General features: G+C 38.0%; 1 protein-coding gene across 1 annotated transcript in view; it reads right to left on the reverse strand.

Annotated features, from left to right (window-relative positions):
• The window catches only part of F10 (coagulation factor X), a 34,040-nt gene extending 26,801 nt beyond the window's left edge, over window positions 1-7,239 (reverse strand). The window contains exon 1 of the mRNA XM_044667143.1: window positions 7,170-7,239. Within this exon, the coding sequence (XP_044523078.1) occupies window positions 7,170-7,239 (70 nt within the window). The remainder of the gene's footprint in view (window positions 1-7,169) is intronic.
• Between the last annotated feature and the right edge of the window lie 8,866 nt (window positions 7,240-16,105).

Below are 16,105 nucleotides of genomic sequence, written 5' to 3' on the forward strand. Positions count from 1 at the left end.
TGAATGCAGGAGTAAAAGAACCAACAAGGAGAGAGAGTGAAATAACTTTCAAGAAGAGAAAATCCTAAAAGGTAGGCAGAGAACATCTGGGGCACTGGGGTGAGAAGAGAGCACAATTAGCAAGATTACAGCAAGGAGTGAAGAGCAATCCAAGAGCAAATCACACACCCCTTACCCCACATCTGCTGTTCCAGGTTTGGAACCTGAGCCCGAGACAACCTCCAGACCCTGAGACTCTGCCTGGACAAACGGAGGTCCAACCAACCTATACCCCTTGAAATTCCAAACCTGTGATGAAATCCAGAATTCCAACCCAGGGCAGTCTTTGTTGAAGCAGCTTGATCTGTGTGGGCCCAGAGTGATGCCAGGAACCCCAGTCTAGACTAGTGGCGAGGACACAGATCCCAGGTTGGAGTAGTTGGTAGACCCAAAACTGAACCCCCTGAACCTCTTGCCAAAAAATCAAGGTGGAATTCCAGGGCAAGGTAATCAGCTGTGTGCTTGACCAGATCAAGCTCAGAGTAAGACCAAAAGCTTACACCTAAGCTAAGCCAGAGGCTAGAATTTGAGCAGTGCCTGACCTGATCAAACCCCAATGAGACCAAAAGCTTCACCCAAGCCTGAGGCAAGAATTTAAGCTGTGCCTTATCTGTTCAAGCACAGAGTGAGGCCAAAAGCCTATACCTAGATTTGAGGAGAGAACTTTAGCTATCAGCATCTCAGGAGTTAATTGAATCAGCAGTTGGAAGAGGCCCTCAGAGCTCCTATCCCTCAGGCTTTCATAACATCTTGGAAGAATTAAAACTGGCAGAAACCCAGAAATAAAGCTAAGGGTAGCATCAAAGAAGAACTGAAGTTTAAGAGGGTACCCTAACCTCCTAGAGAATGGAACTACCTATAAAAAAAGTTGGAAAAAATGAGCAGACAACAAAAAAAGCACCTTACTATAGAGAATTTTTATGGAGACAAAGAACAAGGTTCAGACACAGAGAGGGACAGTGTAAGCAAAGCAAGCACATGTAAAGTCCAAAAGAAAAATATGAATTGGACACAGATTCTGAAAAAGCTGAAAAAAGGATTTAAAAAACCAATTAATAGAGGCAAAGAAAAAATGGGGGAAAAAATGAAAACAGTACAAAAAGAAATGAAAAAGAAGGCTCAAAAGTTGATGGAGGAAAATCAAGCCTTAAAAATTAAATTTGAACAATTAGAAACTAATTTCATGAGACATCAAGAAACAATAAAACAAAATCAAAAGAATGGAAAAAAGAAGAAAACATGAAATATCTCATTGAATAAACAACTGACATGGAAAACAGATCCAGGAGAGACAATTTAAGAATTTTTGGACTACCTAAAAGCCATAATTAAAAAAAAAAAAAGCTTGGCCATCACATCATAATATGAGAAATTATCAAAGAAAACTGCCCAGACATTCTTGAATAAGAAAATAAAATAGAAATTGAAAGAATCCACAGATCACCTTCAGAGAGAAATCCTCAAATGACAACTTCCAGGAATATAACAATTCAAATACCATGGAGCTACAATCAGGATCATACAGTCCTCAGCTGCTTCCATATTAAAGGATCAGAAGGCATACAATATGATATTCAGGAAGGTAAAAAGTCTAGATTTACAACCCAGAGTCACCTATCCAGCAAAACTGAGTATATTCTTTCAGGGAAACAATAGTCATTCAATAAGATAGAAGATTTCTAAGCATTCCTGAGGAAAAAACCAGATCTAAACAAAAAATTTGAAGTCTAAACATGGGACCCAAGAGAAGCCTAAAAAGGCAAATAAGAAAGAGAAAATTTAAGAGACTCAATAAGGTCGCACATGTATTCCTACATGGAAAGAGGAGATCTGTAATTTTTAAACATTAATCTTAGTAGTAGAGCAGGCAGAAGGAGTATACTTGGACAGAGGGTGGGGAAGTAAGCTGAATATGGTGATATGACATGCAAAAAAAATCAAGGGGTGAAAAAGAGGATTTCACTGAGACAAGAGGGAAGGGAGAGATAGAAATTATATAAAACAAAGAGGCACTAAAATTATTACAGAGGAGGGGAGGATGAGGGTGGTGACAGGCAATGCTTTAACTTTATTCTCATTGTAACTGGCTCAGTGAGGGAATAACAACTACATTCTTTGGGGTATAGAATTCTATCTTACCCCCACAAAGAAGTAGAAGGGGAATAAGACAAGGGAAGGGGGAGGTAATTGGAGGGAAGGAGAATTGGAGGTATGCGATAAAAAGCAAAACACCAGTGAGGAGGAAGAGAGTGAAAGGGAAAAAAAGCAGGTTCAAAAGGGGAAAATAAGATGGAGGGCAATACACAGTTAGTAATCATAACTGTGAATGGGATGAACTCACCGATAAAACAGAAGCAGAAAGCAGAGTAGATTAAAACCAGAATAATATTATATGTTATTTGCAAGAAACACATTTGAGGCAGGATGACACACATAGAGGAAAGGTAAAAGACTAAAGCAGAATTTATTATGCATCATCTAAAGAAAAGAAAGTAGTAGTAGCAGTCATTATCTCAGACAAAGCTAAAGCAAAAATTGATCTGATTAAAAGAGGAAAGGAAATTACATCTTGCTAAAGGTACTATAAACAATGAAGTAATATCAGTACTAAACATATATGTACCAAGTGGTATAGCATCCAGATTTTTAAAGGATAAACTAAAGGAGCTTAATGAAGAAAAACATAGTAAAAGTACACTAGTGGGGGACCTCAGCCTTCCCCTATTAGAACTAGGTAAATCAAACCAAAAAATAAGTAAGGAAGAAATAAGGGAAGTGACTGAAATTTTAGAAAAATTAGAGTTAATAGATATCTGGAGAAAATTGAATAGGGATAAAAAGGAATATACCCTCTTTTCAGCAGCACATGGTACATTCACAAAGATTGAGCATGTACTAGGGCATAAAAACCTCACAAACAAATGCAGAAAAGCAGAAATAATAAATGCAACCTTTTCAGATCATAATGTGTTAAAATTATAATTAGTAAGGGTTCAAGGAGAAACAAATTAAAAATTAATTGGAAACTAAATAATCCAATTCTTCAAAACTGTTGGGTTAAGGAACAAATCATAGAAACAATTACTGATTTCATTGAAGAAAATGATGAGGAGACAACATATCATAATCTATGGGATATAGCCAAAGCAGTACTCAGGGGAAACTGTATATCCCTGAGTGCCTATAACAACAAAACAGAGAAAAAGGAGATCAATGAATTAGGCATGCAACTAAAAAAAACAAGAAAAAGAAGAAATTAAAAATCCCCAGATAAAGACTAAATTGGAAATCCTGAAAATCAAAGGAGAAAAGTTGAAAGTAAAAGAACTATTGAACTAATAAATAAGACTAGGTGTTGGTTCTTTAAAAAAAAAACCAAATAAATAGATAAAGTATTGGTTAATCTAATTAAAAAAGAAAGAAGATAATTAAATTATCAGTATCAAAAATGAAAAGAGGGATTTCACTTCTAATGAAGAGGAAATTAAGGCAATTATTAGGAACTATTTTACCTAATTATATGACAATAAACATGACAATCTAAGGGAAATGAATGAATATTTACAAAAAAATAAATTGCTTAGATTAACAAAAGAGGGAATAGAATACTTAAATAATCCCATTTCAGAAAAAAGAAATTGAACAAGTCATCAATGAACTCCCTAAGAAAAAAATCCCCAGGGCCAGATGGATTCATAAATGAATTTTATAAACATTTAAAGACAACTAATTCCAATATTACACAAACTATCTGACAAAGCAAAGAAGGAGTCTTACCAATTTTTTATGACACAAATATAGTACTGATTCTCAAGCCAGGAAGACCAAAAACAGAGAAAGAAAACTATAGCCAGTGGTTCCCAAACCTTTTTGGCCTACCGCCCCCTTTCCAGAAAAATATTACTTAGCACTCCCTGTCACTGCCCCCTTACAGTTATTAACCACCCCCAAATGCACCTGTGGCCATCACCACCCCCCTGGATCGCTGTAGCACCCACCAGGGATGGTGGCGCCCACTTTGGGAATCACTGCTATAGACCAATCTCCTTAAAGAACATAGATACAAAAATCTTAAATAAAATATTAGCAAAGAGACTACAGGAATTTATCACAAGGATTATTCACTATGCCCAGGTGGAATTTATACCAGGAATGCAAGACTGGCTCAATGTGAGTAAAACCATCTGTATGATTGACCAAATCAATAATCAAACTAACAGAAATCACATAATTATCTCAATAGAAGCAGAAAAAGCCTTTGACAAAGTATAACACCCATTCCTATTGAAAACACTAGAAAGTATAGGAATGGAAAGACTTTTCCTCAAAATAATAAGTAGTATTTATTTAAAACCATTAGCAGCTAGGTGGCTCGGTGGATTGAGAGCCAGGCCTAGAGATGAGAGGTCCTGGGTTCAAATCTGCTGGTGGACACTTCCTAGCTGTGTGACCCTGAGCAAGTCACTTAACCCCCATTGCCTAGACCTTACTGCTCTTCTGCCTTAGAACCATACATAGTATTGATTCTAAGATGGAAGGTAAGGGTTAAAAAAAACCCCTCCAACAAAAACAAAGACAGAATTAAAAATACAAATATAAGACTTCTGTTCCTATCCCCACAATCCATTAACTCTACAAGGAACTCTTGTTTTGCACTGAAGGCCCTTCATAGATATTAATCATATTTCAGTTAGATTAGATTTTGACATTATAAACTATGGGAGGCATCTAGGTGGCTCAGTGGTTTGAGAGCCAAGTCTAGAGATGGGAAGTTCAAATCTGTCCTCAGACATTTCCTTCCCATCTGACCCTGGGCAAGTCACTTAAACCCCATTGCTTAGCCCTTACCACTCTTCTACCTTGGAACCAATACACAGTATTGATTCTAAGATAGAAGGTAAGGTTTTTCTAAAAAACAAAACAAAAAACCCAGACCATCAACAAGTATCATCTGCAATGATATTGCTTTCCCAATAAAAGTGGGAGTGAGCTTTACTTTGGTGGAAAGAAAGGAGAACAATCTAGGTGGTACAAGACCCATTTTTCTGAAATTGACATAAAACTTTGAATGAGAATGGGATGTTTTGGGGACAATGATTCCAATTTGGTTGGAATGGAGAGCATGTACTATGGATCAGGATGGAAGATAAGGTTAGATAAGAAAAAATCTGATTATAGAAATACTTGAATGCTAGTATAAGGAATTTGAAAATTTATCTTATGGGCAGTAAGGAAGCCATTGTAGGTTCTTTATCAGAGTAAGTGATGTGAAGGAAATAGTATTTTACGATGTACCTAGTATTTGTGTGTAGGAAGGAATGTGAATTATTTAAGTTAAAATGTATTACCATGGCCCTTATCTATATTGTTTTGACCCCCTGTATTTACCAGCAGAGCAAGTTTGAATTGTATAGTGAAAAGAATACTTGAAGTCAGAAGAATTTGGTTTATGTCCCATATTTACCACTTGACTGCTATGTGACACTGTATGAGTCACTTAAACTCTCTTAGTCTCAGTTTTCTTATTTGTGAAATGGGGTTAACAATAGTCACCCTATCGACTTCACAGGGTTGTTATAAGGATCAAACAAGATGATAGATTTGTAAGCATTTTGTGAAATGTAAATAATTCTTTCCATTTTTTCCTTCTCTAAAGAATTCTTTACAACCCATTTGATGCTGGCACCTCAGGTGCTATTTTTATCATTCCTTACCTAACACATAGGCAGCTAAGTAGTCCAGCAGATAGAATGACAGCCCTGGAGACTGGAAGAATCATTTTCCTGAGTTTAAATCTGGCCTCAAACACTTACTATCTGTGTGACTCTGGGTGAGTCACTTAATCCTGTTTGCCTCAGTTTCCTCATCTGTAAAATGAACTGGAGCAAGAACTGGCAAACCACTGTAATATCATTGCCAATAAAACCCAAAATGGGGTCATGAAGAATGAGACAAAAATGAAAACTGACTGAACAATAACAACAAAAAACCCTGAACATATGGATTAATGCCCACTTTGCTAGTTCAGTTACGATGCATCATTACTGTTATTATTGGATTCTTACCAGCATACCTTTCTCCCAATTTTTTTTTATCAATTTTGTTCCCTTTTTTGGAACATTTGGCCAGTCAGTTTTTCTTATTCTCAGTTCATCTTTGACCATTTTCATTCATTTTGATGAAAACAAAAACAAGCTTCCTTATGTTTTCATCCCAGACAAACATAGTGTCCCTTTCACCCTGGCTTCTTGCATTTGCCTAAATTTTCTCCCTCTCTGAGTTCTCCTTTTCTTTCAGTTTTCCTTTCTGGGAGACGATGTCCCTATTTGATTACATAAACTCAAAGAGAGAAGCTACTCCTATTTTAGGATAAAAGATTTAGAGCTAGGAGGGAACTTAGAAGTCAGTTCCTTCATTTTACAGATGGAGAAACCAAGGCACAGAGAAGCTAGTTGATTTGTCAAGTAGTATTAGAACTATGATTTGAATTCAACTTCTCTGATTCCAACACCATCCCCCATCCCACCTTACTTACTGCCTTGCTAATCCAGATCCTGGTTCAACACAGATTCAGTCAGTCTTTTTCCTGTTCTCTGCCACTTGCCTAAGGGTTACTCTCTATCCATCATGCTCTCCCTCCCTACCCCCCACTTCTGTTTCTCATCAACAAATCTTGGCAGAGACAGGAAGGACTTTTCTCTATCCCTAGTATTCAAAGCAGAGTTATTATTCTTAGACGATATTCAGAAAGCGGATAATAAAGTGAAAATTTTAGAGCTGGAAGGAATCTAGACCAATACTTTATTTTACACATGAGTAAACTGAGGTCCAAAAAGAATTGACTTGACCAGGATCATAAAGGGAGTAAATAGCAAAGCTGGGATTCAGATCCAGGATCACAGACTCCAAATCAAGTATTATTTTCACTGTTTTTTCATATCTCATAGAGAAATAGCTCGATTGCCTCAGATTAGAAAGGGGGGCCAAAACATAGAGTGCAGGGCCCCAAAGCTGCCTTGGTCATGCCCACTCTCCCATCTGCCTCCTCTGGGGAGAGGTTCACCCTTATCTCAAGATGAAGAGACAATCAGCTGGGAACAAAGACAGAGAAGTCAAAGGCAGGATCCTACCGGTTTCTCCGACGTGCAGAAGACTTGCAACTGAGGTGCCAAGCAGTAGGAGGTACAACCAGCTTGCCATGGTATTTGGGCTGAGAAAGAGTGGTGCTCTGCCACTTCTTCTTCAGCAAGGCTGTCTCGGGGCAAGGTTCAGCTCACACTGGGTTTCCCTGGCTTGTTCTGTTGTCCTTCTACTTATCATCAGAAATAGGATGAGGCATCTGATTGGCGGATGGTGCTTCCTGGTGAGGTCAGGCAGGCAGGGCCAGATGCAATGGGTGGAGGAAGACAGATTTTCTCATCTGTCAAATGGAAAGGAGGGAGGTTGCACTAGGTGACCTCCTAAGATCCCTTCCAGCTTGAAATTTATGATTCTGTTATCTTATCCCTGTCTGGTCCCTGTCTACCTGATCATAATGCCAGGCACCAGGAAGAAACCATTTCAGGAGCAAAGGAAAATCAAAGGAGAGTAACAACCAACTTAGTAGTTATTAAATGCCTACTAAATTTATTAAGTGTGAGGCATCATGGGTACCTAGACAAAAATGAAGCATTACTAGCCTTCAATGAACTTAAAATATATTTGGGGAAAAACAAGCCTGAAAACATATGCTAATTCATGTATCTACAAAATGGTCCTTCTGCTGCATTAGGGCAGCTAGGTGCTGCAATAGATAGAGCATCACGTCTGGAGTCAGGAAGACTCATCTTCCTGAGTTCAAACCCAGCTTCAGACATTTCCTTGCTGTGTGACCCTGAGCTACTTACTTAATCCTGCTTACCTCAGTTTCCTCATCTGTAAAATGACCTGGAGAAAGAAATGGGAAACCACTCCAGTATCTTTGCCAGGAAAACCCCACGTAGGGTCACAAAGAGCTGGACACAAGAGAAAATTGGCTGCTTTATGAATTGCCAGAAGGATATTACATACATAAACATATAGAATGTATATATATATATCTGTGTGCATGTCTGTATGTTTAATGGAAAGGATGTGAGATTTCATTGCTAATGAGAACTTAATGAAGAAACAAACTCATTCTACCAATGCAGGTTGGGAGTCTGTGCTGCAACTTCCTTCCTTTCTTCCTTCCTTCCTTCCTTTCATTTCCTTTTTTCTTCCTTCCTTTCTTTTTTTCTTTCTTTCTTCTTTTTCTCTCTCTCTCCCTCCCTCCCTCCTTCCTTCCTTCCTTCATCTTTTCTCTTACCTTCTAGCTTTTTTAACCCTGTTTTGTGTTCTAATGGTGTTTAGATATTACTCAATCAATTAAAACTGTAGTTTTCAGTTAAGTCATTGAATCCTATTGAAATCATTTTAATAATTAACAATGTCCCTCCCCCCCCATAAACTAACATTTTTCTCTGTATATGAGTAAACTATCCCATACATGACTCATTTTGTGCTCTGATACCTCTTTTACTCCCCAGTTTGAGGAGACCCAAACATGGATACTAGAGAAGGAGTTTTAATAAGATGAAAATTTAAAAAAAGGGAGCCCAATTCCCCTAAGAAGAGGATGACTCCTTAGCTCTAAAACTTGTTCACAACTGCATGGCTAAGCAGTTCTTTTCCTAGTTCTCTCTTGTAGAGGTGGGGCTGTCAGGAACTAGGAATGGTTTCAGCTGTCACACAGTTAGGATGCAGAATTAGAGACAGCCGTGTAGGGCACTGATGCTTGTTTTCCCTGGGATACATTATGTTCTACAACTCTCCCTCAAGAAGAGGCAGGAATTTCAATCTTACTAGAACCTTTTCAGGAGAGGAGCTCATGAGATCAGATTTTGTTGCTGAAAGATATCCTTATCAAAGACCTGTAGGTCTAGAAGTTAGGAAATCAGTGGACTTGGAGACAAATCTGGTCTGACACCAGCTGTGTGACCTTGGACAAGTCATTCCTCTGAGCTCTTTAACTTTTGAGGATTAGTTATTCATCTGTAAAGTAGGGATAATATACTACTTTCCATCAGAGGACTTTAAAAAAAACCCCTTACCTTCCATCTTAGAATCTATACTGTGTTTCTTTTCTAAGGCAGAAGAATGGTAAGGGATAGTCAATGGGTATTAAGGGACTTGCCTAAAGTCACATAATTAGGAAATGTCTGAGGCCACATTTGAATCTAGGACCTCTCAACTCCAGGATTGGCTTTCAAACCACTAAGCTACCTAGCTGCCCTCCAAAGGATTGCTTTTGAGGAAAGTACATCATAAATCCTAAAGGGCTATGTAAATATGAGTTGTCATTTTAAATAATTCATTCCCTGCCTTGGATCCTCATTAGACTGTGAGCTCCTCAAGACCAGGTACTATTTTTTACTTTTTTCCCCATTCTTGGTGTTGGCATAGTGCCTGGAACATCATACATCTGCTAGGTGATATAGTATATAGAATACTGGGCCTGGGTTCAGGAAGAACTGAGGTTAAATATAGTGTTAGACACTAGCTGTGTGACCTGGGTAAGTCATTTAACTCTGTTTTAGTTTCCTCATCTGAAGGAAATGACAAACTGCTCCAATATCTTTGCTAAGAAACCCCCAAATGGGGTCATGAAGAATCAGACACAAAAACATAGTAGGTGCTTCATAAATGTTTGTTTATTCACTAACAGACAATGGAAAATCCTTTTTCTTATCACTGTAGATATTTCTTTACCTCCCCTTCCATCTTGAACATTATAATGCAGAATGAAGTTGGGTACATTTATGTTCACCATTGGGAAGATAAAAATTTATTCTCAGGGACTTAGGAGTTATCACTCTTTCAAGGCATTTCTGGATGTGATTTTGAGTTTTTTTTTCTGGGAAAATGTATAGAAAAATGCCAGAGAGCATTATCAGCAGAGCTGCAGTTAGGGCCGGGAAGTTGTGGCTTTCCTGATGCCTCTAATGATGCTAGGAAGGGATCATGCTGTTTCTGGTTCAGTTGGGGTGCACTTCCTCTTTGGCTCAGTCTAGAAACTGTTGTTCTCATGTCTCATGGCTCTCCCACAGCCAAGCCTACCCCCTGTAAGAACTGGAGGGAGGAGGTGAACCTCAGGGAGACCAAGGCAGCAGGTTCTTGGCCGTGGAAGTTGGGAGGAGGGAGAAGCTGGTCTGGACCACTCTTTCTCCTGTCAACTCCATGGATCTGAACCTCATGAGAACTGGGGGAAGGATAAGGCAGCCTGGGAAAAGGGAGAAAAGTTGAGGTCTAATTGACAGACTACCTCCTCTCTGACTGACTGGAACTATAGGAGGTGGAAGATGCATATATATATATATATATATTCACAGAACTCTTTTTGTATTCTTATATACCTTCATTGATAAATACAGAATACAAAAAGAGTGCTCCTTTTCTTCTGGGTACTTCCAATACAAATAAAAACCCTTTGGGAACTTTACTCTTACGAGGGTTAAAATATGGCTGTCTTTTTTGGCAGCCTGAAGTTCTGTGAGTCATGTTTTCAATTTTTAATGAAATGTATACACAACTGATTTCAAGTCAAAATGAACGTTTTTCTTTCAGATTTGGGACACGGGTACTAGGTTGTGTTTGAAGAAAGAAGTCCAAGCTGGGTGCTAGCAAAATTAGAAAATAGCCAGAGGAAGAAAGGCAATGGTAAATGATAATTTATTAAATGGTCTTGCTTCTTCAGCTCTCATGTAGCATCCTGGCTTCTTTTCCACTTGAGACACCCAGGGTGGAGTCCTAAGAAGACTGTGAAGTCATCCTTATTCTTGTTTCTTATCATCACCAACTCTAGGCTCCACACGGGCAATGGGACTTTGTTTGGCCATGGCCTTTGACCTCTCTGAATCTGTTTGAAATGTAAAATCCTTCACAATCTGATGGGGGCAACCAAGCGGTATAGAGGACAGAGTACCAAGGCTGTGATCAGGAAGACCTGAGTTCAAATTTGGCCTCAGACACTTACTAACTGTGTGGCCAAAAAGTCACTTAATCCTGTTTACTTCAGTTTCCTCATCCATAAAATGAGCTGGAGGAGGAAATGATAAACTAGTCTAGGATCTTTGCTATGAAAACTCAAATGGGGTCATGAAGAGTCAAATACAACTGAAATGACAGAACGACAACAACTGCAAAATGATTCTAGTCTTTCTATTCACGTTCATTGTTAAGTTATACCTTTTCATCAATTAATCACACATACAAATAAGCAATCAAGAACTAAATAAACATTTATTAAATATGCCTGTCTAGTAAACATACCTCTACTAAAACCTATTTTAGATATTGGTCAATAGTCCAAGCCTTCAAGGAGCTTAATATTATTTTTCTCCCCTTTTTTTATTTAGAAAAATTTTTGAGCTATTGAAGGAGACAATATATGGTTAAATAGGTCAATACAAAATAAATACAAAGCACATTTTTCTATGGGAATGGTACTAAGAGCAGGAGGTGTAGAATCAGAAAGTATTGTTTTAGGATGGTTTTAGAGGATACAAGGGATTTTAAGAAGTGGGTGTGAGATGAGAGTACATTCTAGGCAAGGGGGAATAGTTTATACAAAGGTGCAAAGAGAGGAGATAGAGTTAAGCATCCTTAGGTCAAAGTGGTCTATTTAACTTGTTCCTGAACTTGGCTCCATCTTTCACCTCCCCATGCCTGGGATGCCTTCAAGACTCAGATCATATATTTCCTGCAGAAAGATTTTTTGTGATTCCTTTATCTCTTTTTCCCACAAATTATGGTCTACATATTTATCTGTATAAATATATCCCCTCCGTGTAATGTAAACTCCTTGAGGGCAAGGACTCTTTTTTTTTTTTTTTCATTTTGTTTTTGTATCTCCTAGCAAAGTAGCTTGCAAATAGTAGGGATTTAATAACTTTTATTGGATTAGATCTAGAAGATTTCTAATGTATTTTCTATTTTAAAAAAACCAAACAACCAACCCTTACCTTCTGTATTAATAAAGCAAAAGGATGGTAAGGGCTAGGCAAATTGGCTGAGGTCCGATTTGAACTCAGGTCCTCCTGACTCTAGGCCTGTATCCTGTATCCATGTCTATCATATCCATCTTGGAACCTGCTGAATCCATTAGCCTACCTAGCTATCCCTTCTAGTTATTTTTTGAACCGTTCACTTTTCAAGTCAGGAAACTGAGGCATAAAGGAGATGTCCCATGCCTACAGTCTCACAATCAGTCATAGCAGAACTTAGATTCAAACTCTGGCTCCCATTTGGTTATTTTTCCTTTGAGATTTTATTTCCTCATCTTTAAAATGGTTATAATATTTACTTTCTTCGCCTCATGTGATTATCTGGATGATTAAATGAGATAATAAAAGCACTACAGAAATGGAAAGGTTTTTTTTGTTTTGTTTTTTGTCACTGTTGTCTTTCCATACCTCCCAGGGCTTTGCTTCCATCAAAATCTGCCAGGAAAGGATCTCAAACTCATTTGCACTGAAGTGTAAATGACATCTTAAAGCCCTCTCTGAGGGAAATGTATTTTCGTGGTAACAGGAATCAAAAGCGTTCAGTATAGCAATGAAGTTCTAACGTAAATTCCAGGCACTCGCCAGGTTGGGGGTCTAAAAGAGGGAAGAGCACTCCTGGGTCTTTTTGACCTTTGAAATCACACCACGTAGGAAGTTGTCTATTTTCCCTCTGTCTAAAGCTGGATTTATCTGCCCAAATGGAAACAGATTTGTTTCAATAACAAGCTTGCTCTTGGATAAAAAGTTCATTCCTGTAGGTCTGGGTTATAATGTTTCAGAAAACAAAGCCAACCAGCCAGTGGAGCGATATAAAATTCTGACCTCTAGTGGCTACAACGGAGGACAATGATGGCTGAAACAAAGGGATTCTGGTCTGTAGACAGAAGAGTACGAACACTCAGAGTTGATCTTATTAATGAGTCATGATGAATCACTTTCCGTGATGAATGACGGTTCTAACTTGTGAAATGGTCGCCTGGGGTGGAGATTAGACAATTCATTTGTTTCTCATTTTAGTAAAAACTAGATTGGAATTTTCCACACTATCTGGCAAGTAAGGGTGGGGGACAGGGGAGTGGCTCCAGTGTCTAGCCTCTGGAGTGTACACCATAGTCAAACTCAATGCCCTTCGGGTTCCTCCTTAGTTTGAATTACTTGTTTGGTTCTCCCTCACCAGAGGAGGTTAAATTAAAGGCAAATTTAAATGAATTAACTTATTATTCAAATTATTTTAAATATTATCTAAATTAATTTAAATTCTCTAGTTAAAGGTTGGGCAACCACTTATGATCATGTTTTTTAAAATAATATCTTATCCCCCCCTTACATATAAAATAATTTTAACATTCCTTAACATTCTTTTTAAATTTTGAGTTCCAAATTCTTTCCTCCCCTGCTTCCTTCCTTACTCTTTCCTTGATGCAATCTGATATAGATTTTACATGTGCAATCATGTAAAGCATTTTTTATGGTAATGTATTAAAAAATGTGTAGGTTAGGCAAATGGCTTCTTAAATCTCTTCCAAATGGGATTCTTTATGATTCTTTGAATGTACCTAGGTGAGCTCATACCCTGTGCTCTCAGTTCTTATAATTCAATTTGGGACATCACCTTCTAGGACCCTTCCAGGATCTTGAATCCTTGGTCTCTATTTCTGTGTATGTAGTAGATACTTAATAAATGCTCATTCATTCTTTAAAATTTTTAAAATTTAATTAACTAATTTAGAATATTTTTCCATGGTTCATGATTCATGTTCTTTCTCTCCCTCCTCCCAGAGCCAATGAGCAATTCCACTGGGTTTTACATGTATCATTGTTCAAAACCTATTTCCCTATTATTAATATTTGCATTAGAGTGATCATTTAAAGTCATCATCCCTAATCATATCCCCATCAAACCATGTGATCAATCCTTTGTTCTTCTGTGTTTCTACTCTCTCAATTCTTTCTCTGGATGTGGATAATGTTCTTTCTCATAAGTCCCTCAGAATTGTCCTGGATCATTGCATTGCTACTAGTAGAGAAGTCCATTATGTTTGATTGTGCTACAGTGTATCAGTCTCTGTGTACAATGATCTCCTGGTTCTGCTCCTTTGACTCTTCACCAATTCCTGGAGGGCTTTCCAGTTCACATGGAATTCCTCCAGTTCATTATTCCTTTCAGCTATTCATTCTTGTATTAATTTTTTTGTTCATTCTGTCCATTCATTCCATCTCTGAGAAGAGCTTTTAGAAATCTTAGGTTGACATTTCTTTTCCTAAGGAGGCCCTCTATTCTATGAGTTTCTGAAAGGAGAGTCATTCTCATAAAAAAAAAATGCTTGGGATCTTCTAGGTCAGGGAGAGGAGGGCAGACCCATGTAGGTTAGAGAGACTGAAGCTTGGGGCTGTCTCCTTACAAAATCCTCTAGTGTCTTCTAATTGCAGGATCTTCCTATAAGTTTGCTGTGTCTTTGGCAAGACTACTTGAGCTGAAGAACATGGAGAAGCTTAGGACAGAAGTATGTTTATAATATGCCATAGTTAGAAAGTAGTTCCCTGGATGCCAAATTTACAGTAAACTGCATCTGCAGAAAAGTGAGATCATTAATTAATCACAAAATTAACTCTATACTGCTTGAAAGAGAATGGAAGAAAAGGAAATGATATTGCATATTTTGCTCTTCCTGATGAGACAAATAAGCCCTTGATCAGAGCTGAATTCCTCTTTTCATTGCAAGATTCATGATCCTGGCACATCAATAGAATCATCTTCTGAAGTTTCTAAAGAGACTTAGATAATATTGGACAAAACTACTCTCTGGTTTCTTATGATCCATAGTAGCTTCTATCATTTACATATAATTCAGTATTTAGTAATTCCTACTATTTGCAAAAAACAGTGGCAGGTACTATAGTTATAAATATGTCTTGTGGTTCAAAATCATTTGCATAAGACTCTTCTAATTGGTGGAGATTGATTATTCAATCCACCATACCTGTGTTAGGGGTAGGGGGATGGTGAGAGCTTGGGATAGGAAAGATTTTAGTCTTCTGGCTTTCAGTTTTGGGGGTAGGAGATCCTCAGTTCCAGATTCCTTGTATGTGAAATTTCCAGAACCCAGGAGCTCTGCATTCCTAACCCCTGAAATGTGGGGAAGGAATACCTGTAGTTTGGCTAGAACAGAGCATGTAAAGAAGACTGATGTGAAATAAATCTAGATAAATAAACAAAGGGCAAATTATGGAGGGATTTCAATGGCAGGTTGAGATTTCGTTTTGTGATAGGGAGCTCCTGAAGATTTTTGAGCAAGGAAGGAACATGGTCATTACTGCTCCTTAGAGAGGTTCTTTTGGTTCTTTTGTGGAGGATGATTTGGAGAAGAGAGATACTATAAAATGGGAAAAAAGTAAGAAGCTGTTACAGCTGCCTAATACAATATAATAAGAGGCTGAACCAATATGTTAAACTGTGCTAGTGAAGAAAAGGGGACAGATACTGTTTGGATGTGGGAGGAGAGAAGGAAGAATTGATGATGCTTCCAAGTCTAGAATCTGAATGACTAAGAGAATGATGGTGACATTAACAGAAACTTTGAAGATTCAAAAATACTATTGGATGAAACCATTCAGATATAATGAGTATTGTTGATGCATATAATTTATGTATGTATGTATATATTTATGTATATTATATATATAAATAATCTGTTGATTGTATCTACACGTCTATCTGTAGGCTGCAATAATTTGCTTCTTAAGTTTGATTTTGGCAGTGCCCACTTTCTTCAGTCCCTGAAATTTGGGACTTCCCACTTGCTCTCATCAATATCAGTGAAGGGGAGGAAGGAAGGAAAGTAGGAAGATGAGTTATCTTAGCCAGGGATGAATTAAGGGGAGGAAAATGGAGAAAGATGGGGGGGTCAACGGAGGAAGGGACTTCTATGAGACTGAATCTGGGATAAAAGGAGAGGAGAAGGAGGAAGAAGGGGAAATGAGGAGAAGAGGAAAGAAAGGGAGAA

Source organism: Gracilinanus agilis, chromosome 3 (genome assembly GCF_016433145.1).
Source record: "Gracilinanus agilis isolate LMUSP501 chromosome 3, AgileGrace, whole genome shotgun sequence".
Taxonomy (NCBI): Eukaryota; Metazoa; Chordata; class Mammalia; order Didelphimorphia; family Didelphidae; genus Gracilinanus; species Gracilinanus agilis.